This window comes from Sciurus carolinensis, chromosome 7, assembly GCF_902686445.1.
Source record: "Sciurus carolinensis chromosome 7, mSciCar1.2, whole genome shotgun sequence".
Taxonomy (NCBI): Eukaryota; Metazoa; Chordata; class Mammalia; order Rodentia; family Sciuridae; genus Sciurus; species Sciurus carolinensis.
This window is the reverse complement of record NC_062219.1, coordinates 116454258-116479970: the sequence shown is the minus strand read 5'-3', so window position 1 is coordinate 116479970 and position 25713 is coordinate 116454258. Positions and strand designations below refer to the sequence as shown.

At 41.2% G+C, this 25713-nt stretch overlaps 1 protein-coding gene across 1 annotated transcript in view; it reads left to right on the top strand.

The window, feature by feature from the left end:
* The window catches only part of Dnah8 (dynein axonemal heavy chain 8), a 252532-nt gene that overhangs the window by 181760 nt on the left and 45059 nt on the right, over window positions 1-25713 (top strand). Inside the window, 7 exon segments of the mRNA XM_047558191.1 lie at window positions 1353-1474; window positions 4508-4626; window positions 6751-6953; window positions 14236-14309; window positions 16380-16532; window positions 16862-17017; window positions 24976-25092. Of these exon segments, the coding sequence (XP_047414147.1) occupies window positions 1353-1474; window positions 4508-4626; window positions 6751-6953; window positions 14236-14309; window positions 16380-16532; window positions 16862-17017; window positions 24976-25092 (944 nt within the window).

Here is a 25713-nt window from a genome sequence, read left to right as displayed (position 1 = left end):
CATCATTCTGGGTTGGTTCAGATACACAATATGCTTGAAAATGCCATGGCAGTTTGGCTGGCCTCCTCTGCTGTCCCTAAGGCATGTAGTCACATGAAAATATTTCTTTGGAAACCACCAAGAAGAAAAGGGGGTGTTTGTGAGTTAGCAGGAGGCTCTCCCTGGGGGTTGCTCCTCCCACCAGTAACTCTCACACTGCCAACAGAACCCTGCTGGAACAGGGGGGCAGAACAGTGAGAAGGGTCACATATTGTCCTAAAGCTGTCGTGGCTCTCAGAGCCTCTTACCCCTGAGGCCTCTGTAGTGGAGCAAGGTGGTCACAGTTCATACGTCTTCTCAGGAAGATGCCAGACAGAAAGCGCAAAGACCGGTGGTCCACCCGCTGCCCCCACCACCTTTTTTTGGCCTAGGGGTTGATATGTGAAGTGGAAGGATTTGCAGGGATCTTAGAGGGGATCACCAGATTTAAAAAAGTTCTGGAAACACCGTTGTGCATACATCTGAATTAACTCGACACTAGAGCTGGAGCTATGATACGGCATTGCTAAAGACATTTAATAGAGGACTTTTAAAATCATAATCATGTAACTGCCTGAAAAGTGACCACCTTGGGTATGCACATTTGACTTGTGATTTCGCTTTAAAATATAATCTGATGCCATAACCCGTATCCTCTGCTAGCCTACAAACTCCATGACAACAGGGACCTGTTTGGTTTTCTCTCCCATGTCCCTAGTGCCTGGGTCATACAGATGCATTGGGGGGGGGGATCTCAATAAATATTTGTTGTATAAATGAATGAATAAGCGATCTGAATACTAGTTACCCGCTAAAAATCTCAAGATATATGAGGTTCCCTCTCCTGCCCTCCCTCTCTCCTTTTCCCTCTTTCTCTTCCTCTTTAGCCATCTGTACACTTAATCATCTATTTAATAGGAAACAGTGTTGAATATCAAATTTCTTGGAGGAGTGATGATTGACTAAGAAGTGATTGTAAAAATCACACATGAAAAGATCCACCGATTCATCAATATAGAAATTGTAAATTTGGTTGTTGTAAAAAAAAAAGTACATAAAAAGGCAAACACCCATGACCACCTGAGAAAAATTCTTTGCAGGGAAAAATGACAAAGTGTTGCTGTCATATTTTATAAGATACTATAAATCAGTAAATAAAGCATCGAGACTTGAGGGAAATGTACCCAAAAAAGATAACCACATTTTCTGTAATATGATTATTTGCCAGTTTTCCATATTTTATGTAATATGGTTATCTTGCTTTTGTTATTTGGAAAATAAATGCTAAACATGAAGTACGAGCTGGCCTGATTCATGCTAACATTTTCCCCTAGGGGGTGCCGCTCTGGACCTGAAAGCCTGCCCCCCAAAACCGTTTCGCTGGATCCTCGACATGACGTGGCTGAATCTCGTAGAGCTGAGTAAACTTCCGCAGTTTGCAGAAATTATGAACCAGGTAATGAGGGGCTGGTTAAAAGTACAGGTTTGTAAATCCAAATACACTCAGGTCATTTTAAAACTGAGTCCCCCTGATGACAGTCCCTTCACCCAAAGGAGCCAATCAACAGTGTGGGCTTAAGGTGCTGTGGCTGGGTGGGGGAATTGGGACAGATGGGCCTCAGAAGTGGCCTTTTTATGGATGCAGGGGACTATCTTTCTTCCTGTGCAGGGTGGGCATGGGTTGTTTCTTCTCCTCTCCTCCTCTTCCTCCTCCTCCTTCTTCTTCTTCTTTTTTTTTTTTTTGGTACTAGGGATTGAACCCAGGGACCCTTAACCACTGAGCCACATCCCCAGCCCTTTTTTTGTATTTTATTTAGAGACAGGGTCTCACTGAGTTCCTTAGGGCCTAAGTTGCTGAGACTGGCTTTGAACCTTTGATCCTCCTGCCTCAGCCTCCCGAGCCACTGGGATTACAGGCGTGCACCACTGTGCCCTACAACATGGGTGGTTTTTATGTGCCTGCTTTAGTTGCTATCATAAGCAGAATCAGTGAGTAGACCCTATCATTGTAGAATATTGATTTTTTTTGCATTCTTTCTTTTGCCTATGATTAAATAATTGGTCTAGGTTGAGTTTGAGGAAAATTAAGAGGTTGAGGTGACTTTAAAAAAAAAAACTATCATTTTAATGGTAAAAATGTGAATCAGTACTAGTTTACTATTTTTTCATATTTGAAGGTATCTATTGGTTATTGTGGATTTGTTGTTGATTTGACTATCACTGGAAAGCAATTCTGTGACTTAGAGTAAAGATGGTTGTTTATTTCTGGTGTCGTTGGTTATAACTGCCAATCACTGATGGTTCCTGCAGTTTCCCAGTGTCCAGAAATTGTCTTTTTTCTGGGATTGCTCTTGACTGCCAAAGGAGCCTTATTAGATCAACTCCTGCTGTGATCACGGATCCCTGCGCAGTGTGCTACCCTAGCCATGACTGTCAGTGGGTGGACAGATTCTTGGAGTGGGGTTGAGGAAAGGCTGGATCTGCTCAGAGCCTGAATAAAGGAGATCTTCAAGCATCACTGGAAAATTCACTCAGTATCAGTGCCCTCCGCCGACAGGTTACATGGAAGTTATGATACTTATTACTGCCTGCCTCTGCCACTTACATGTGGAGTACCTCCATGATGTAGATTCTGATAGCCATTACTGCTCACTATGGGAGGTGTTATTGGCCCTGCTTTCTAGATGAGAAACCCGAGCTTGGAGAGGTGAAGTGCTCACCAAGAGCACGTAGCCAGCGAGCAGCAAAGCTGTACCCTGACCTCTTGACTAATTTCTCTCCCACTCCTCTTAAACACCATCAGTGGGCCCGAAGTGGGGAAGTGGCCCTTCCTAGGAAGGTCGCAGGAGTTCTGTGGGGAGCTGCTGCCAGGTGTCCATCAGTTGTCTGCCCTCTCTGTGGGAGGGATGGAGGAGTTAGAAGAAGTTCAAGTTCCCAACCGAGGAGATGTCGATGCCAGGAACTAAAGCAAAAATAACCTCAAACAGTCGCTGCCCTGGCTTTGCCATTCCAGGCCGAGCTATTTAACACCTGCAGGAGGTTTGTGCCCACAGGTAAGGGGCAGGAAAAGGAGGGAGGAAAAGAGGAACTGGGCATCACTCCATTGCCCCTCCCTGTTGCAGCTCCCCGCAGAAGGTCTGCTGTGGTTGGATGGAATTTGGCAGGCGGAAGACCTGCCTGCTTCTCTTGGGCCCCTGTGAGCGGCGGGGGTGCTGCGGATGTCAGTGCACAGGGTGACCCCGGCCCTCCAATCCGCATGTGGGCAGCTTTGAGGGCTGTCAACCTGGGAGAGCCTCTGCAGTCTTCAGGAGAAAGACGGAGGCTGCAGAACATTTCAGAGGTCCCCCTCTGTCTCCTAGCGCCCTAGGAACTACATCAAAGCAGCTGAACTTCATAGCAAACTGTTTTGTTAATGACTTACACCCCATCCATATTCTAAAATTGTTCACATGACCTGTGACTTTGGGCAGTTTTTAACCTCTGCTATGCCTTGATAAAAAGGAGAAGTAAAAGTCCAACCCGCAGTTCTGCAGGTAATATCCGCAACAGGAGGGTTTGCAGTGTGCTGCTATTGCTTACCGTGGATTTTTAAAAAGTGCTTACAAACACTGAAGGATCCACCTGATTGTGACTGAGGAGCAGTGACCGTCTCACCAATGGACAGTGTTTGTCATTAGTCCTGGCAGCACTTGGGCTGCAGGAAGCACCTTTTAATGCCTCTGAAAACCCGAGGTTCCCTCTGGGCTTCCAGAAGAACACAGCTCCTGGAGAGACTTCTGCTGTTCCTAGGTCTAAGGCCTCACAGTGGGGGAATCACCTGAAAATCACAGAAGTCTTGATTCTTGTCACCTTTTGCTATTTTTAAAAGTATTGATTTAGTTGTCAATGCACCTTTATTTTACTTATATGTGGTGCTGAGGATGGAACCCAGTGCCTCACACATGCCAGGCAAGCACTCTACCACTGAGCCACAACCCCAGCCCCACTACTGCTATTTTTAAGCAGAGGTCAACATTCAGAGATTCATTTCTCAGAGTGGTCTTTGTCAGTGGTTCTCAACTGAAGGGAACTTTGTGCCACACCCGGGGGCATGTGGCAATGTCTGGAGGGTTGCTACTGGTGTCTGGTGGGTGGAGACCACGGATACTGCCCAGGACAGCCCCACAATGAAAAATCCACCTCCCCAAAATAGCGATAATAGCAAAGTTGAGGAGCCTTGATCTGTGTTTCTTCGTGTCCAACCATTTAGTGTAATTGATACATGATCCTAATTCTAGTGAATCGTGTAGAAAAATAGTGGGGGAATTTGAAAGGGAGTTAGACCATACTAACATTATTCAGGTCAGGTCACTGATTCTGAAGAAAAATATAATGTGTGTGTTTTGCCTGAAAAGTTATGCACCCGTGAAGATCGCCCCCTGAGGGGAGTCCAAGTCTCGGGTACATTCCCGTCGCTGGACGTCCTGACTTCTGGGCCTGTTTCTTTTAGATAACTCGCAATGAGAAGGGGTGGAAAAGCTGGTTCGATAAGGATTCTCCAGAGGAGGAAATTATCCCTGATGGATATAATGATTCCCTAGATACCTGCCACAAGCTTTTACTTATCAGGTGAGAAAGCATCATTGTCAAATCCTTAAATTACAGAGCTTACTTCAGAGAGCTGACTTTACTGTGTCCTCAGTAGTTGTTTTAAAGAAAATAATTTTTTAGTTGTTGATGTATCTTTATTTTATTTATTTGTTTGTTTGTTTGTTTATATGTGGTGCTGAGGATCAAACCCAGTGCCTCATGCATGCTAGGCAAGCGCTCTACCACTGAATCACAAACTCAGCCCACTCCCCTATAGTTCTTATAAGAAATGCATGTGCTTCCAGACTGTGGTTTTGGAAGGCAGAACATATTGGTGATGGTGTCAGGGTGTGGCGTGTGTAGTTTGACAGCGTATTAATGATACTACTCAATAGCCTAAAAAGAAAACTCAAGAAAATAGGACTTTCTTATTCACTTTGCTCATTTATTGTCAGGTGAATCATTCAGTGTTGAAATTACTTTATGAAACAGAACTCACAAAGTTACGAGGCAATTAGTTCATATGCTAAAATTGAATTTCACTTGAGGGAAAATGCAAGGCTATTACACTATTAAAATGTCTAAACACTATTTTGTCTACTAAAATGGAGGCAAAAGTCTAACGTGGAGGTTCAGGAAGAGTGTTCTCCTTCTGCTCACTTTTCACATTTCCTCAACATCTAGGAGCTCAAGGAGACTTGGTAAATTTGAAAAATCAAATGTGTGTGTGTGTGTGTGTGTGTGTGTGTGTGTGCATGAGTGAGGAGTGAAATGGTGGAGTTGTACACCTGAACTTGCCCTTGGAAGAAGTTTTTTCCTGGGTATTGTCATGCTGTTAGAGTGATCAGACCACAGCAAGGGTCACACCTCCTTGTCTACAGAGTATGAAAGGGCTTCTTATTTTTATTGGAACAACTATGTGTTTTATCATTATAAAATTTTTTATTGGAACAAATATGTGTTTTATCATTATAAAATTAGATCTATGTATTTTTGTCTTTTTTATTTGTTCCTTTTAGATATACATGACAGTAGAGTGTATTTTGACATTATACATATATGGAGTAGAGCTTATTTAATTAGGATCCCATTCTTGTGGATGTACACAATGATGAGATTCACTGTGGTGTATTCATATATGAACATAGGAAAGTTATGTCTGATTCATTCCACTGTCTTCCTCTTCCCCATTCTCCTTCCCTTCCCTTCAGTCCCCTTTGTCTAATCCAATGAACTTCTGTTCTTTCCTTCCCCACCGTATTGTGTATCAGCATTCATATATCAGAGAGAACATTCAGCCTTTGATTTTTCTTGCGGGGGGATTAGCTTATCACTTAGCATGATAGTCTCCAGATCCATCCATTTACCAGCAAAAGTCATAAAGTCATTCTTTTTATGGCTGAATAACATTCCATTGTGTATATATCCCACATTTTATTTATCCATTCATCTGTTGAAGGGCACCTAAGTTGGTTCCGTAGCTTAGCTATTTTGAAATGAGCTGCTATAAACATGTGATATGTCATTATAGTATGCTGATTTTAAATCCTTTGGATATAAACTGAAGAATGGGATAGCGGGGTCAAATGGTAGTTCCATTCCAAGTTTTCTGAGGAATCTCCATACTGCTTTCCAAAGTGTGTGTGCCAAAAATTAGATCTAACTTAAATGAATAGTGTAATCTAGTAGCAAATAGGAATCTTTAGAGCTTGTCTGTGATCCAAAATACCAAATATCAAATGACATTTGTTTGCTGTGTCTCTGTGTGTGGAACCTACAATAGTTGGTGGTACACAAATGGCATAACATAAATGCTTGCTCTTCCACTGACTTTGGACACCTTTGGCCCATGGATTCTCCCTCTGAAGACTGGGGTCTTCAGAGTGTGTAGCAGGTTGGCCCCCATCGCATGTGTGCCAGCAGAGGACACTGTGGTTGTCCTTGCTGCCCTAGTCCTTGCCAATGCCCAGCACGAAAGCCACATGATTCAATTTGTGTTCATCCAGGGATAGGAAACGTTGCCATCCCTGTCACACAGACCTGCAGAAGGGAGAATGAGCTAGTTGTCCCGTGGCTATTTAAACATGTTCTTTATGTGCCCATGAAACAGAATAAAAAATGAACCCGCTGAATTCATGACACCTAACTTGTATTCATTTCTAGGTCCTGGTGCCCAGACCGTACTGTTTTTCAAGCCAGAAAGTATATTGCAGATTCTTTGGAGGAGAAGTACACAGAACCTGTTATCCTGAATCTGGAGAAAACCTGGGAAGAAAGCGACACGCGGACACCTCTGATCTGTTTCCTGTCCATGGGCTCCGACCCTACCATTCAGATTGATGCATTGGCCAAGAAACTGAAGCTGGGTACGATTGATTGGTGGTCTGTGAAGTTTGGCAAACTTCCATGTTTTCACTCTGAATTTTGCCTATCGTAATTTCAAAATTGATTCTTACAAATGTACCTGTAAAACTGATTTGGAAAAAAACATGAAGCTGCTGCTTCTTTCACACCTTCATACTTCCTCGAGTAAGGATGAGATACAGGTGTCTTTGTGCAGATCAGAAGGTGATTGTACACCATATGCTGTTTTAAAAAATTTTTGTTTTGTTTTTACATTGTAAGCAGATGGCTGTCCTGCACGGATAGCAGATTAGCAAGAATCGACATTAGGAGCAGAAGTCTGTGTGATTACCATGTCTATATGAAATTACACCGACGTATATTTTGTCACAAATTGGAAAACTAACGATCATTGTGATGTGTATGGTTAGGGAGTCGTTCATTCACACTTGAGTAACGGTTAGGACAGGCCCTGTGCTAGACTTCCGCAGTGGAAAGAAGGGCCTGAGGCAGCTGGGACAGGCAGACATGTAAACACAATTGCAGACCATGTGACACCTGCTGAAACAAGAGTTTCCTAGAGGAGGCTGATTGCAGGATGCATAGCTACTCGGATTGCCTGGGAAAGCATCGCATTGCTGATATTTTGAAAAAAACCTAGGTAAATGGTTAAAAAAAAAAAAGTGTTTAAGAAATTGGCCAGGTGAAACTGTGGGAGACAGGAGGAAAATCCCTCCAGGGAGAGGAGGCAGAGCAAGGAGTGACAGTCACCTGAATTGTGGCAGAATCAGCAGGACTAAAGGTTGGGGACGCAAGGTCCATCTTGATAGGCCTGAGCCGTCCTGTAAGGGAACTGTTTATCTTCAACTCTGAAAATCTGAGTAGTGTTGGTGTTGCCGTTCAGGATCTTCCAGATTCCGATCTCTGTAACTATACTTGTAGAGTTAATTTATGCAGGTCTTTATCAAGATTGTAAAAGTGATTGATTATGAACCGCCAAAACCTACCTTATGGAATGAAATTGATTTTGAATTTGTTATTTAATATGCACATGATATGAAATTGATTGGGTCATGTCCAGGCATTGGCCATATGTCCCTCTGCACTAAATCATTAGTTTCTGGCAGCATGGTCTGTGTTCACTTCCTCTTTTCTCATCTTGACTCTTCTCTGTTCACTGTTGGCGTGCTGTCCTACGTTCTGTATGGATTGGTGTTCAGATGGTTGTTTCTTCTGTTGGAACGTTGGTACTCAATGTAAAGTGTTTCCAGGTTCTACTGGCAGTTGCTTATTAAGCATCTTTAATGAAGGCTCTTTTGCTCTGGGATTTGCTGTAGCACACCAGCTGTCTGAATTGAGCTGTGTGATGCCTCTTGTAGCCCTCTAGTCTGCAAAGCTGTTGGATCTGTCTCTCTGTGGGTCTTTCCCAGCTGCTTCTATGCCCAGCTTCTCTCAACAAATATATGCCTTTTTTTCCATAAAGTGTTCTTTTCCATGTGGTAGAACTCATGGCCTCTGGTGTCTTGTAGGCTTCACTGCTTACATACTCATCATGTTCAGTATTTTTAGGGAAACTCCCCTTATTCCCTTGGTCCCAAGTCCAAATATCCAGGGAAGAAACTCATTCACTTGGCTTTGGTCTTATGCTCCTTTCTGGGCCAATCAGTGAACTGTTGCTGTGGAGACAGGTCCATAGCAGGAAGCATAAGGAGTTGGGTGTAGTGGGCACTTCTTAGAAGGGGACACAGTGACTGCAAGAAGTGGGTGTTCCACTAGAGTTGCTATTTCAGATTTCAGATGTTACTTTGAAATAATGCTGTTGTCTGGGACAATGATTTAAGAACAGAATTAAGAAGTTCAAGGTCTCCTTTGGAAGAACTTCCCACTGTGACGTTAAACAAATCCAGCAAATCAGGCTTGTGCTGTTGCCTTTGGTGTTATCATGCTGCTTTGCTTGGCAATTTGGCAATTGCCTTTGCTTGATACCACTTTCACGTGTCCAGCAACAGTTGGAGCTTCTATTGGATACTTTGTAGATACTGAAATAAAGCAGATTTGATTTTAGCACTAGGGGACGCCATGAATTTTGTAAAGAGCTTTATTGCCAAATCATTTTCAACAATGTTAGGAGGTCTCATGCTGTTTGCTGCTTTCAATTAAAAGTCCCAAAGATAACTGTTAAAATGAAACTATCATGCAGACAGAATAACATATCAATCTAGTCTCAACTGTTAGCATTTTATTTGAAACTGGGTAATAGGTAAGCATAGAACATTCAAGGTGAATAAGACTGTAGAATCTGGAAACCCAATTACCTTGTTTTGCAACTGGGGAAACCAAGGCCAGGAGAAAGGGCCCAGAGCTAGCTGGTGACAGATCTGATGCAGGACTTGCCTTGGGACCTCCGAGCCCTATGTTGGTGGTCTCAGTGGCCTTTCTCTTTCATTACCTCTCACTGATTTTACTGGGTGGATGAACCAGTTATCTAATAGACTTGATGATAGGACAGAACCAAGGAAGTTTTTCTAGGGAAAAAGGAGAAGAAAAGCTTCTCATTATGACTCTCAGGTGCTGGTCAGTCTTTGCAGTGAGAGAGTCAGAGTAGAGAAATTCCACACAAAGCTGGTGTCTTTGGCTTGAGAGCCCCACTAGGAGCCCAGGTGAGGGAGAAAGGACCTCCTCCCATAGGGAAGGTGCATTTGAACTGGGTTTGAAAACAACACAAATCCACAATTATACAAATTAGGAATGGGAAATGAATATAACAACATGTGCAGACTCTATATGTTTAATGTTTTTTTAATGTTTACAATGTTCAAACATGTTTACAATGTTCAGACATGAACATTGGTATATGATTATCATAAGTTAGAAAATTTCATTCAAACTGACAAGTTTGTAGAAAGATAAATTTACAAAATTTTCTCAAAAAAGGTAGAAACCCCTGACTAGACCAATAATTAACTTAAGGAAAATTAGAAGTTTTAAAAGTATGACCTCTGCAAAGCAACTCTTGGCTTGAATAACTTTTTGATAAGACCTTTAAAACTATCAGGGACTTTCACATGCTAGATTTGCTGCTGGAAAACAGAAAAAGAGGATATGTTTTCCTCTTTATTAGCATTAATTATCTTGACATCAAACATTGACTAAAATAGTAACTGCATAGAGGAAAGAAAACCACAGATTGATTCTATTTATCAAAAAGTAAAAATCTTAACTTCAAGCAATAATAATTCAGTAAGGCATTAAAAATAACATGCAGTGACAATCTGTTTTGACTGAGTAGGAATACATTGTAAATATAAGATTCTGGAGTAAAAAATCTCATCATGGACGGAGATAGAACTCAGTGGTAGCATTCTTGCTTAGCATTCTTGAGCTCCTGGGTCCCATCCCCAGCAATGAGAAGAAAGGGGAGAGGAGAGGAGAAGGAGGAGAAAGAGGAGGAGGAGGAGGAAGAAAATATCACAGAGAAAACTGACTTCCTTAAGCTACCATATTACTTGTTAGATGCTTTAAAATGATTTTATAAAAGTACTACATTTATGTTTGACTTTTGAAAAGAAGGAATACAAGAATTTTATTAATGTGCATTTTAGTAACCCTTGTGACAAATGACTTGAGACATACCCGTGAAAGTTGGGCATAAGATGTCTACACTTGCCAGTGTTATTTAGAATCAATGTGAAAGATATAGCTAATGTATTGTAAGAATAATAAATAACAGATATAACTACTGGGAAGGAGGAACAAAGACCATCATTACTCTCAGACAATGTAATTGTCTAAGAAACAGATGAATCAACAAAAAGACTATTAGACTTAATAGGGTAGTTCAGTAAGGTGACTTGTCACAAAATAAATACATATAAAAAATCAATGATGCTTTCTGGTAAAATAAAATGTAAAAATCCTATTAGCTATGGCAATAAAAACAAAATAGAGAAATAATTTTCAAAACTCCCATTTGAAGAAAACTATAAAGCTTCTTAGTGACATAAAAGTTAGTTCAAATAAATGGAGAGTTCAACCACATTCCCAGTATAAAGATTTAATATTGTAAAGATGTCAATATTCTGTAGATTAATCTATAGATTGAAAGCTAGTCTAATTGAAATTCAAGCAATATCTTCCTCTCTAATTGAATAGCAGGGAGATCTTAGATCATCTAGAACTATAAACAGACAAGATGAGCCAAGGAAACTTGAAAAGAAGACAAAGAAGTCAGCTCTGGCCAGATTCTAAAACCTTTATTAAAAGACAATAATAAAAGCAGTGTGTAACCATGGCTCAGTGTAGATAACGCAAATCAGCAGAGCATAATGAAAGGCCCCAAATTAGACTATTACTTGGGATAGTTTAGTAAATGATAAGATTCACATTTCAGTGCAGTGAAAAGAAAAAGATTAGCTAACAAGCAGCGTGGACGCAGCAGTTTAATGTTAGAAAAAATAACCATTTTATATATTAAACTCCAGAGTAAATTCTAGACTGGTTAGGATATTAAATGGTTTAGATTACACTATAAAAGAAGAAAAAGTATATATTGAATTGGTTATATACTATTGAATTCTAAAATTTCCTTAACCGTAACACGAGAGTTCAAAACCAGATAAATGATATAGATAACATGAGTGGGTGAAGTTTGCCAACTTCTCTACGTCACAGACACCATAAATAAGAACACAAGCGAGGACAGGAATGTGGTCTAGGAATCACAGCTCCCCGTTTCAGTGGGAAACACTTTTTCATACTTATCACACATCTTTAGAAAGTTTGCATATTTTGTCCAAAGTATTCTACATGTATGAAACCCTCCAAAGAACATGAGAGATACACATGATGATTTATATAAAAAGATGGTTAAGCTAATACCACTAGTAATATTGAAAGATTTTAAATGTCCTAAATATATAAAAGAAAAGTGGTTGAATGAACAAAGGTGTGTCATTATGATTGGACCCTGTTCTGGTGTTAGAAACTGTTTTCTAATAATATTTAATGGAAGTGACATGTTTACAACATACTGTTCAAAGTAAGATATAAACTATATGTAATGTATATGCAGTTTGTAGACATATCATTTCATATGAAATATATGTATAAAACCTTTCATATTATTTTACTTATTTATTTTTTATGTGGTTCTGAGGATCGAACCCAGTGCCTCACACATGCTAGGCAGGCACATTACCACTGATCCACAACCCAAGTCCCCAAACCTTTCATATCGATAGGTCTACAATCTCTTGTTCAAAACTCTTGGGGCCATATATGTTTCAGAAAGCAGAATTTTCCAACTTTTAGAAAGGAAATATTCATATTATTGCAGAAAAAAAGCATAAATATTTAGAAAGGGATAAATGAGGACTGTAAATAGACTCACATCAGTTCAGGTCAGCTTTTGCCACCAAAATGATTTTGTGACAAAACTTCCAGTTTGCAGAGCTCTTTGAATTTTGAAATGAAGGTGATTGTGGATTATGTGCATTAAAGGGACTAAAATGAAGATCTCTAGGGAAGAATATTGATGTTTTTTATTTCCTCCTTTTTACTCTCCTGTGCTTTCCAACCTTTCACTGTGAACATACATTACTTAATTAGAAATGAAATGTCAAAAAAGAAAGAGAAAGTGTAATCATAGAATATGTAGCCTTCTGTGTCTGTCTTATTTATTTTTTTGATTCATTGTACACAAATGGGGTACAACTTTTCATTTCTCTGGTTGTGCACAATGTAGAGTCACACCGTTTATGTAATCATGCACATACATTGTGTTGTCTTATTTTAATTAGCATAATGTTTTCGAGGCTTATCTACATTGCAGTATGTATCACAGCTTCATTCCTTTTCATGGGTGAGTAATAGGCCACTGTACATGTATGTCACATTTTGTTGATCCATTCGTGAATACATGGTCATTTGGATTATTTCCACTTTTGGGCCAGTATGAATAATGCTGCTTGAACATTCATGTACAAGTTTTTATATGCACAAAAATTTTCAGGTGTTTTTGGGTGTATCCTTTGGAGTAGATTTGCTGGGTGATGTGATGACCCTATTTTTGATTTTTGAGGAGCTGCCAGGTAGTTTTTGAAAGTAGTTGCACCATTTTACACTCTCACTGGCAATGTGGGAAGATAATAAATTTTCCACATCCTTACCACCATTTGCTATTGTCCCTTTTTAAAATGTGTAACTGTCATACTGGGAGTGAAGTAGTATTTCATTGTAGTTTTTATTTGCATTTCCCTAATGACTAATGATGTTGAATATCTTTTCATGTGCCAATTGGCCATTTCTATATCTTCTTTGGAGAATTGTCTTGTCAAATTCTCAGCCCCTTTTTAAATTGGGTTATTTGACTCTTTCTTGTTGAGTCGTAAGAGTCCTTCATAGATTCTGGATACCATTATCAGATATATGATTTATAAGCATTTTCTCCCATTTTGTGGGCTGCTCTCTTTTATTATTATTTTTATTTTTGTAGTTGTAGATGGACAGTATGCCTTTGTTTTATTTGCTTATTTTTGTATGCAGTGCTAAGGATTGAACTCAGTGCCTCACACAAGCAAGGCAAGCACTCTACCACCGAGCCCCAGCCCCAGCCCTGTTGGCTGCTCTTTGGTGGTGCCCACTAAAGCACAAAAGTTTTGAACTTTGATTAAGTTCAATTTGTTTATTTTCTCTTTTGTTGTTGCTTATGTAATATTTAGAAAAACTGTCACCTCATCAGGATCACAAAGATTTATTCCTATATTTTCTTCTAAAGATTCTGTAGTTTTAGTGTTTAAATTGGTGTCTCTGATGCACTTTGCATTAATTTTTGTGTATGTTGTGATGTTAAAGGTCAAACTTCATTCTTTTGTAAGGTCATATCAGTTTTTCTAGCACCATTTGTTAAAAATATCATCCTTTCCCATACTGAATGGCTTTGGAACCTTCGTTGAAAACAAACCGACCACATACAAGAGCATTTATTTCTGGACTCTCAACTCTATTTCGTTACATACTCACAGGCACACATGTGCACATATGCACATGAACAAACTCTGTAGAAGTCCACCCTGTGCCTTTTGCTCTGTCTCCTCACACCCCTCATTTCCAGGTGGTGTCTCCAGTTCTCTGCTCTGTGCATTTCCCTGATCAACACAACCAAAGGCCAGTCCTATTTGAATGGCAGAGCCTTTTCCTAGAAGTGATAGAGCGAGGGAGACTGAGGATATGCAGAAATTAATTTTTCATCCCAATCCTGTTATATAATTTACATTGTGCCACTGTGAACTTTCTCCTATGTTATAGAGTGTAGAACCATCTCAATGGGACAAGGACAAGAAATACATGCTCGGAAGCTGGTCCAGATGTCAATGCAGCAGGTACGTAATAGGGGCTATTGCAGTCTCTTCCCTGTTTTCCTCTGTCCATCTGGTCTCCAGAGATGGGGAGCATCCTTCCTGTGATGCTCCATCCTTAGTTTTGATTTTACATATTCATGAATTTTATGCATATGTATGAATTTTAACCTCAAGCTAGTTTCTTCCTGATAACCCCATGGAAAGCTTGTTCGATTTTCTATAGTATCTGTTCTGTTGTATATTCACTTGTTTATTTATTTACAAATTGGAAGACACATCCCCTAGTTCCTAAGAATGCAGCTAGAGCAGTCTTGGAATTTCATGATTGATATTGACAGATAGATAGTACTGAAAGAAGTGATAGGTTGAGAGTTAAATTTCAATTTTTGGTTAAAGGCAGTCTTTCATTTTTCATTAATGGGTAGTTTCAGGAAAATAAGAAATGTTTGCAGACTTTATGTTTAGATGTTGATAATGATTTTTATTGAAAGTTGCAAGCTGAATGGAATGGTAAGAAATAGTTTCCATTGCACCTAATAAATACACAGGACATTAATTTTCTAGAAATGCTCTGTAGATAGCCATCTCAGCTGTAATAAGAAATTGCATTATTTATAAAAATAAAATAAGATCTTGGTTTATTTTTAAGTTTTTGATCTCATGATGTCTGTAGCAACTTTGGCACAGCTTTTCCCTGGGAATTAATGACTAGAGAGGGTTAATGAGCTAAAACTCTACTTGGGTCATCAAAATTTTAAGCTAGTCATTAATTCTGAAGTGCCCTAAGCTTTAATCTTTATCACTTAATTAAATTCAATAATAAATTATATTTAATTTATATATATCAAAGCAATTATATATAATTATTTCTACTCGGGTCAAGTGTTTCACTCTGTTGAGTGATCGGACAATTTAACTTTGGACTTTATTTAGTTTTGATGAGTGAGAAACTTTCAAATTTAAATGCTGTATTCACATTCACCGTCTTTGGAATATGAGTTTTTGTAACTTCCATGTCCTGTTTCTCACAGTTGGGATAAGTATTGATAATAATGGCATTATCAGAAAAAAAAGTGTATATATATAAACATGTGCGGCCACAATGCCACCTGGAGAGACCTCAGGCTTAGGGTGAAGCTGACATTGCAGAATACAGAGGGAGGGACCAGAAAGTAAACTGTTCACGACGACACAAACTAATCCTGAATTCCATCTTCCTCTGTTATATCAACCAACACATCCCTTTTGCTATTTAAGCCAGTCTGAGCCATGTTTTCTCTTAGCATTGAAAGTGTGATATCTATGCCTTCTTGTTTATTTATTGTACTCAGTGTGTTGTAGCTCTCTATCAATATGTCAGGGTATTGAACTGTTGTCTGCTTCTCATAGGGCAGTAATGGTTATGTGGCATTGTTAAAAACGTAGTTTTATCAAGTATTTTCTAGATAGTGCTTATTAAATTTTGTGATTTCAGGGATGTGTGGGGAGAGTGATGACAAAGAATAAGGGTTACTTTATTGGTAGCAAGTGTCACCAAATGTATTAGTATCACCTCTTAAGAGGTAATGTGGGGGCTGGGGAGATAGCTCGGTCGGTAGAGTGCTTGCCTTGTAAGCATAAGGCCCTGGGTTCGATCCCCAGCACCCAAAAAAAAAAAAAAAAGGTAATGTGTATCTTTCTGTGCAACTGTGGGTGACGGTGAACCAGCCTTGGTCCGGAGGCAGTGTGTTCTGATTTGACTCAGGCAGGACAAAGTTACCATTCCCACCATTAGATGGTGCACACACTGTACTTATACAAGGCTGCCCTCGAGGTTTGATTTCCATTCCTTTCTGGACCAGGGATGGCAGAACACAGTCATTTTGAACCCCCTTGATTCCAAGCAACCAGCTTATGGCAATTGCAGATGATTGTATTGACATATAGTTTAAAGAAAATATATATATACACATATATATATATATGTATACTCTCAAAATAATCACATGCTTTAAAGCAAAGATTTTTTTAAAAAGTTTTGTGCATTTTGTTTTATTAAAATCATATCCCCAAAATTACAAGAAATAAACATGAACTCATTTTTGGATACAGGGTGGTTGGGTATTACTGCAAAATTGTCACCTTGGCCTGGAATTCATGGAGGAATTACTGGAGACACTAATGACCGTCGAAGCTAATGATGAGACTTTCCGAGTATGGATAACTACTGAGCCCCACGATCGATTTCCAATTACTTTGCTTCAGGTTTGTTTCCATAAGCCCCTTTGCATTGAGAAATGGCACAGTTGGTGTTACTGAGAGACTGAATCAGGACAGGGCTTTTTGGCCCAGTAGAGTCTGCCTTGCAAAATCCCATAATTATTAAAATCTTGACTGTAATCATCAAGGTTATATAGTAAATATTTCCACACTAGGACTCGATACTAATTTATGGGGCTTCAGCTCTGATCAATGTGGGCTGAATCTCAGTCACATTCAGAGTGTCAGTAAGCATACTGCTGTTTTGAGATATTGTAATTTCTATTTCATCCTTTAATGTTTAAAACAAAACAACTCTTTGCTTTTTATGACAGACTTCTATCAAATTCACCAACGAGCCGCCGCAAGGAATGCGCGCAGGTTTGAAAAGAACATTTGCCGGGATCAATCAAGACCTTCTGGACATCAGTAATTTGCCCATGTGGAAGCCGATGCTTTACACGGTAGCATTTTTACACTCCACGGTGCAGGTAATTTGGGAAAGCAGTTTTCCCATTAGGGGGTTACCAACGGTATGTCGCAGCCTCCGTGCAAAGGCCTTCTGGGGCGTGCTGCCTACTGCCAGCCCATCCGTCCTCCTGACCTGCTTTCTTTCCCCTCGTGGCACTTTTCCCGCGTGGCCTGGTGTGCATTTGCATGGCATGGGTTTCACGTGTGTCCCCAGCTCCCACAGGAGAACCTAAGGGCCCGAGGGCAGACACAGTCATTTGGTCACTGCTGACTCTAGCTGTCACAACAGCAGCAGGACATGGAGCTCCATAAATATTTGTAGAATGGACAGACCGATTATTGAGGGAGGAGCTTGGTCTTGAAAGTGCCTGCGCTGGCCAAGAATTTTATGTGTAGCAACTCATGTGATAGCAGCGGCCACATTTCAAGATAGGGTAATTGCCACCTCCGAAATAAGGAAATGGAGACTCAGGGTGGGTAAGCGCACGCCCCGCGTGGTAGCTCTGGGCCTGCCTGGCTCCGGCTGACTGACCATGTTCTGTCCAACTGGTTACCCAGCAGTGGTGGCCTGTGCTGGCAGGAGGAGGGGGATCAGCAGTGCCCTGCCTTTCTTAGGTTGTTCGCTGTCTGCTTTTAGAGGCTAAGTACTTCTATAGTGACTTTGCAGGTTTATGGTTACCAAGCAATGTAGGTTTTTAAAACTTTTTGTTCTTCTTTTGTTCTGTGTTTGAGTTTTACATGTTCCGTTTGGGAAGCTGTGTGACTTTGATGCCCTCTGCTCACTCCAGTGAAGAGGCTTCTTTAGCCCCTTCTTGCATTTCTCCTGGCCCAAGGTTGGGGTGAAGGACAAAATGAGCCCCCTGCCACATCGCAGGAGTCTGGCGTTCAGCTGTGGGAGGGACGTGCAGAGTTCCCCTGTCTCCCCACCCAGCCCAAGGATGCGGGGGAATTCAGGGTTCACTCCAGAAACTGCTGGGTGTGTTTCCCTTCCGGCTCTCTGTTCCTAGCACTTTCCTAGGTCCCATGCTGGCACCAGAGAGGGCTGCTGGGTTATCTGTGTCTCAGCCCAGAGAGAGTTAACACTGGGTTGCTTGCTTTGTTGGTGATTATTTTTACTAAGTTCCATTGTGGCCTTTGGATTGTAAATTACAGCTTTCAAGTCCCTGAAACCTATTTCATTCATTCTTATCTGAGAATGGTTTGCTCTGCTAGACCTTATTACACTCTAATACAAATACTGCTTTAACTCTGTTATTTAATTCCCCATTCACAAATACTGTATTTTATGATTCTGTTCCTAGTAATGATGATTCAGCTTTTCCACCGTGTTTATCATGGGGAGATGATTGGCAGTTTTTTCCACGTGGTCAATGTGGTGACCTCTGTTTTAGTGGCCATTGTCTTAAACAGAAGAGCAACAGGACCACCATTCAGTCATGGGGCTCAGGTGTGCTTGCAAGACACCTTGCAAGACAGGTGTTTAAGTTAGAAAAAAATATATCCACTGCTAGGGCTGGAAAGCTATAGTGAATTGTCTATTTAAAAAAAAGTTGAATACCTCTTTAAAATCAAATCATGGTGTGCTAGAAAGAATACTTCACTGGGAAATCAGGAGCCTGGCCTTTAGGACTTGCTGCGACATGAGTCAGCTAAGCAAAATGGGTCAGTCATATCCCTCGTAGGGTCCCTGTTTCCAAGTCTATGCAGGTAGAAAATCTTTCAGGATTTTCCCCATTTCTAAACGTCCAACATCCAGTTCTGTGACATAGAGTGAGGGCAGGTCACTCAAACATTTCTCCCTGTGCCTTTTTATATCAGTCTCAGAAATGTGTATTGTGATATTGCCTACATGTTTTCTTTGAGTTGGTTAGAACAGTTGGACAGAGACACTGAGAGTTCTTTAGGGGCTTGTTCTCCTGGGCCAGCAGCATCTGCATCACTTGGCAGCTGAATCAAAATCTGCAGTGCAGTAAGAAGCCCAGGTGCTTCATGTGCACGTGAAAGATTGAGACATGGCTGCTAACAGAAGAAATGTTGCGATGAGACCGATTGTGACTTACCTTTCTTTTACCTCTGCAGTATTAGATATAAGGTATAAATACCTGATTGCTTAGTTGATTGAGTCCTTAACAGTGTATTAGTCAGCTTTCTGCCACTGTAACAAATACCTGAAATAATCAACTTATAAAGAAAAAAGAGTTATTTTGGCTCATAGGTTTGGAGGTTTCAGTCCAAGATCCATTAGCACTGTTGCTTTTGGCCTGTGGTGACAGAGCACCTCAGAGCCGCAGCACACAGGAAAACTGTTTACCGAATGGTTGGGACACACAAGAGAGGAAGAGGAAGAGGCTGGGGTCTCAATATCCCCTTCAAGGACACATTCCCAGTGACGGAAGACTTCCCAGTAAGCTCCACCTCAAGGGTTCCACGACCTCCTAATAGTGCCATGGGATGGGGACCAAGCCTTAAACACGTGGCTTTGGGAATACTTATCCAAATCATAGCACACACACATGCCTTGCTTTATACAGATGTGCTGTATGTGCTTTTGGTCTGAAAACAGGAGCAGGGAATTGGTTCACTCACATAATCTGAAGCCGTAGAGCCTCGGGGTAACAAAGCCAGCCCCCTGCCTGCTCCACGTCATTTCTCTTGTTGAATTGGGTTTGGATTATTTTGTCGACTCCCCCAGCTTGTGGGCCTGATGTGTTGTGTGGATCCTATGCATGTTGCAGAGAACAAAATGAACATTCTTCTTTTCTTAACTCAAGGGCCTGTCGATTGGGCTGGTCGGGACAACTTTCCTGGCTGGAAGAGCGGCGGAGGCTGTGGTTTTGCGTGTTGAGGTGGGAGCAGGCTTACCCAGGAGAAGGAGCTGCCCTGGCTGCTGCCTTGGGCATTTGTGGCTGCACAGGACAGCTCCTCACCAGGCTCTGTCCTCTCCACACACACAGCCGCCGCTTCCCACTCCTCTTCTCCAGGAATTTACCATCTGCACTGGGCAGGTGGCAGTTGCCCTGAGAGACAAGTTCCTGCAGCAGCGGTCGCTGTCACTGCTGTCCAGTGATGCCTCTGTCTCTGCCAGTGGCCCTTCCACCCGCCCCCTGGGAGCCTTGCAGTCCCCAGACCCTCTGCCTAGCTTGATTCCCACTCCCCAAGAACATTTAGCCTTCTCTTGAGTGTGGCCCACAAGGGAGCTCCTCTCTGGCTTCAAAATTCTCCCTCTAAGTAGTTTCTTGAGAACTCACATGTAGCATCATTTGGGGTTCAGAGCAGACCTACGTTCACACTGTGGGATTTTAATTTTAAGTACTCCTCCTCCGAAGCCTCGGTCTTCTCAAACTCAATCATTACATTTTCAGTATCCTTTCAAGCCTTCCTACAGAAGGAAGGTCAGGATAACGTCCTCTGGTGTTTTCCTGTTGAGCAGCACGTGGCGTGGAGTTCACATCTCAAGCAGTGATTTTCAGCCAGCACCTGGGCCCCAGACCAGGCCTCTCAAATGAGAACCCTGGGGGGCGGGGGGAGGAGGAGCTCAGTCTTTTTAAAACTTCCCAAGTGATTCAGACATGCAGTGAGCTTGACACCCCAGGGCAGAACCTCCAGCCCTTTCTACCTTTTTCGTGGTTTGGAATTTTTCTCCCTACCACGTTGGTTTGCCAGACATGGAGCCTCACCTTGATTATCAAATTCTCACATCTGGGACTTTTCCAATGGCTTAGACACAACTTGGGGAGTTTTCACTGCTGCTGTTATTTTGCTAAAGCCATTTTTGCTGCTGTCCCAGGACAGCAGGGCCCTAATGAATTCTGGATTTGGAATCTGTAAGGGCCTCCTGTGGCAGTTGGAAATGTGGAAATTTTATCTCGGCTCTTAAGAATAATTTAAATATTGAATAAAAATGGTCATATCACCAGGAAATTCCACTATTGATACTTTTTAATTTGGAGAAGTGTTTATTACTCTTAATATTTTGTTTCCTTTCTCAAGTTGAGCCTTGACAGGCACCCCTTTCCAATTTAAGAGTGCTTGTAAAGTTCTTGATTTGGGGAGGCATGATTATAAAAGTCTTAGTTTAAATGTTTTTGAATAATTACAGTACAATGCAGGTGTATCTTGTTACACTAGGATAAACTAGTGGTTCTTGCTATTTTTGTTAATTATTTTATCTATTAAAGTTTGCTTTATGTTGTCTAGTATGGATTGTATTTTTCATTTTATATTAGCACAAGTTATTGGATTCAGGTAGTTAATTCCAGCTACCTGGTTTTGAAGATGCAGGTGAAGTGACTGTGCATTGAGTCCTGGGAGCTGCTAGGGGTAGAGTCTAAGAGAAGCTTTGAAATGGTTTTGACATCATTTAAAATGATGGTTTCATGGAGCAGAATTTTCATCCATGATCAAAGGAGTTTCCCATATTTCCCTGGTGGATCTGTGTTTTGTGTATTCCCTGCAGGGCTGGGGATATAGCTCAGTTGGTAGAGTGCTTGCCTTCCAAGCACAAGGCCCTGGGTTCAATCCCCAGCACTGGAAAACAACAACAACAACAACAAAAACACATAATGTATATTCCCTGCAATAAAAGGGAAGGAACTGAATTAGCTAAATGAAGTGCAGGGAGTAACTGGTCACTCTCCAGCTTAACAACGTATAACTCCCTGGACTGAATGGAGCTTTTACATTCAAACCTGACATTCTGTCCCGGAAGCGTGCAGACACTAGTTCCTGCTGCTCGCCAGAGTGGGCCCTCTCCTGCAAGAGAACCTGGCACCTGCAGCCTCCCTCTCCGAGGGTCACAGACTTCACTCTCCTGCCTTTGCTCATGGGTTTTGCCACACCTGGAAGTCTCTTCTCAGAGAACAGCCTCCATTGCATTCTAAACTGAAAATTTTAAGACAGATGTATCATGTATACAATAGAAACTTTTAGTTTTTAAAACGTCTTTTTCAGGCTTATTGCCTGTTAAATTTCGACAGTTAATTACAGTCACAGTCACATTTTCCTTTTCTTGTTTGCTGAGTCTTATTTTCTCAATTGGATCACAACATCTTGAAAATAGATGTATTTTAATTTTTTCTTCTATTGTACTACATAGGACTCATCCCATGGTTTCCAAAATACCAACTGGTCTCAAAAGTTTCAATATTCTAAATAAGGCGAGCAAAATTTGCTGCTTCCAAGTGAGCAGTTAGGCCCTGGTGGTTTGAGTCTGTCCTGGTAGTATGCCAAGGTGATATTTCAGGGTTCTTTATTGCTGTTGTTGTGGTTGTTATTGTCTCTTAGAGAGAACAGTGGCTACAAAAATACAGCAAGAAGTGAAATGACTTCACTTTTGAAGGAACAAGACACCCACTGTTGTGGTTTGGATATGAGGTATTCCCCCCAAATCCTCTGTTAGTGCAGAAATTTTCAGGGGTATAATGATTGCATTGTGAGAGCTGTAACCTGATCAGTCCATCCTAGTAGGTAGGAGGGGTGAACTGGAGGAAGTGGGTCCTGGGGCCACGCCCCGGAAGGGTGCCTCTTCCCTGTGGCTCCTGCCCCACTGCCTGACCCTGCTGAGCAGCTTTCCTCCACTGGGTCTTTCTCCCATGATGTTCTGCCTCACCTTGGGCCCAGAGCAGTGGAGTCGACTGGCTAAGAACGAAGACCTCTGAAACCATGAACCCCAAATGAACGTTTCCTCTTCTAAGTTGTTCTTGTCAGGTATTTTGGTCACAGCAATGAAAAAAAATAACTAGAATACCCACCCACTAAATTTTTTTCTTTTTTTTCCCAAGGTGAGCTCAACTGAAGTCTATGACTTTAGTGAACCAACTTAAAAAAGTGAATGCTTTAAATGAAAATTGATAGCAAGTGACATAAATGTGAAGCAAATTTCAGCACTGGGGCAATTTTCAAAGATCACATTTTAAGGAGCAACTAAATTGCAATCGCTCAGTGCATGTAAATGGGAGTGTTTCCATAGAACCAATTTAAGCAGCTTCAGTAATTGGAAAGAAAGAATTATTTCTCATTCAGTCCTCTGTCTAATTGAACCTTAAATTTTAAAAATTAAGTCAAACACATAGGTAAAACTAACAGTGTAGGTTTTGATTTTCTTTTTAAAAAATGGAAAAACATTCTCACTTCACTAAGTGGTTAGAAGTGTTAGCAAAGTCAGCAGGATGGAAGAAACCCCAGGGACTGAAGGGTTAGTGAACACATTTTCATGTTAATATCCCATAGACTCTCAACCCACCCTTGCTCCTGGAATAACCTGGAGGAGACTCACCCAGTATTTCTGAGGCCCTCTCAAGAAATTCAGAACCCTGGTTCAGCTGTGGAATTAACCTCCGAGATAGCAATTGACCTTCGTGGATTAGGCAACCATGATTTTTTCCCTTTTCACTGTCAAGACTCCAAATCTGGTTACAGGACCCAATATTTCAACTTGAACAACTAGAATTCTGGGACCAAGAAGCCACCAAGAGTTGTTCAGTCTAGGGCCAAGATGCCCACTCTTGTGCCTGGGACCAGTCTCTCCATTAAAGCTGTGCCCTCTGTTCCTCATCTCTTGTGGACACTTTAGAGCTCCTGAGTTTACAGTCTTTCTACTTTAAACTCCAGATAGCAATTCTGAACCCTAAGTTTGAGTCCCTGCTAGGAGTCTGGCTCATTCTTCTTGGGCTGGTTGTCCACCTTTGATCAAATTAGCTAAGGGGTGGGATGCAAGTCACATTGTACAAATCTCCCTAACCTAGAGAAGTACGAGTCAAGAAGTAAAGGCAGCATTTTCCAGTTATAAGAGGTTTTCTTTCTTTCTTTTTTTCCCCCTTAGTCTTATCTCCTAGGGTCAGAATATCTGGACCCAAATTAATGCTAATGGTTTATCTAATATTTTAAAAGCATCCCCTGAATATTAGTAATTAAAACCTTCGGGTTTTCTCAATTTCTTCTGAGCTGTCTGTGTTTATGCCCAAGCTACAATTTGTTTAGATTCTTTTAAATTCTGGGATTACTCAGGATTTGATGCTTGGGACAAGTCTAGTAAGGATTGGAATGACTTGCAAAAATAGCAGCAAGTGTGTGTTGGGTTGGGGGAAGCAGAAGAGAAAAGGAAAGGTCATTCATTATCTATTAAGGGGAGGAGAAATAGAATTAAATCTTTCCATAGATGGACAGGGATTCTACCCCCACTTAGGGCCTCGCCTCAGGCATTATGATTGAGGGTCCCAGTGAATCACTGGGACTTGCATGTAGACTGGTACATGCCAGGCAGGGAAACTTGACGGCATGGAACCCCTGGGACCATCATGGGTTTGATGGGCCATCAGGGCCTGGAGATACCAGCCCTAACACTTCTCTGCTTTAAAAATGGTCCCCAGAATATGAAGGCAATTGAGTCATTGGAATTGAGTCCAGTTGGTTATTATGATTAATTTGGCAATTCTAAACAGTTAACTATTTCAGCTAAGTAGAGAGAACCCAAAGAAGACTGATGTGTCAAGTGTACCATAGAAATTTTTCGTTTTCAAAATCTGAAATGGCACGATTACCAAGTGAGACTAGCAGGGAGTCTTCGTGCTCTTGAATACTCGATTCATTCAACCGCACACACTCTTGGATTTGACATTTTAAACTTTCAAGGGTCTGATAACAGTTAATCCAGCTGATATTTATGGAGCCCCTACTGCTTTTTTCTGAGTTGTCACTGGAGACCTAGACTTGTTTTTTCCTTTTTTTTAAAACCCAAGATCACAAACTTGGCAAAGATGTGGAGATTTGGTTTTATAAACCATTTGGGCATAGAGTCATAGAATAATATTTCTAATGGTTCATATATCTAAAACTGTATATGCTGTTCTTTGAAGATAATGTCAACTTGATCACAGGATCTTAATTTTATACCTTATTTTAATAATAAGAATGAAGGATCCGCTATGTGTACATTTTTCAAAATCCATTTAATACTTACTTTTCTCTGGTGCTTTTTAAGGAACGAAGGAAATTTGGTCCCTTAGGATGGAACATTCCTTATGAATTCAATTCTGCTGACTTCTCGGCCAGTGTTCAGTTTATTCAGAATCACCTTGATGAATGTGATATTAAAAAAGTGAGTGAAACTTTTTTTTTCTATTTTTATTGCAGCCTGTGACATGGAGTGAGCCTGCTGAGGTCTCCCCCATACCCTTTCCAGGGGCCTGGCCCCTCTGATCAGCTGTGGGCTGGTCCTGCTTCTCCCCCTCCTCCCCACCACACACTCACAACCTGAAGCTGCCTACAGCTGCCTCCTGTCACACCCAGGTGCCACGGGGCACAGCTAGAGGAAGCCTGCCTTCAGTCAAACTTGCCTTCTCTGACCTTACTGTGTCTCCTTAAAAGAGATGTTGTCTGGCACTGGGGAGATAGCTCAGTTGGTAGAGTATTTCCCTTGCATGCACAAGGCCCTGGGTTCAATCCTCAGTCACCACATAAACAAAGAGATGTTATCTGCCACCTCAAGTCACTTTTTAACTAATTGTTGGCTCTTACATATAAAGAGCCTTCATTCCTGATGATGGTCACTGGCCTGGGGGTGGTAGGGCCCTTGGTTTCAGCCCCAGCATGAAGAAAAGAAAAATCTAACAATAGTCACTACTAAAAATCTGCTGGGGTCATAGTTCAGCTGGTAGAGCGCTTGCCTCTCACATGCGAGTCACCGGGTTTGATTCGCAGCACCACATAAGAATAAATA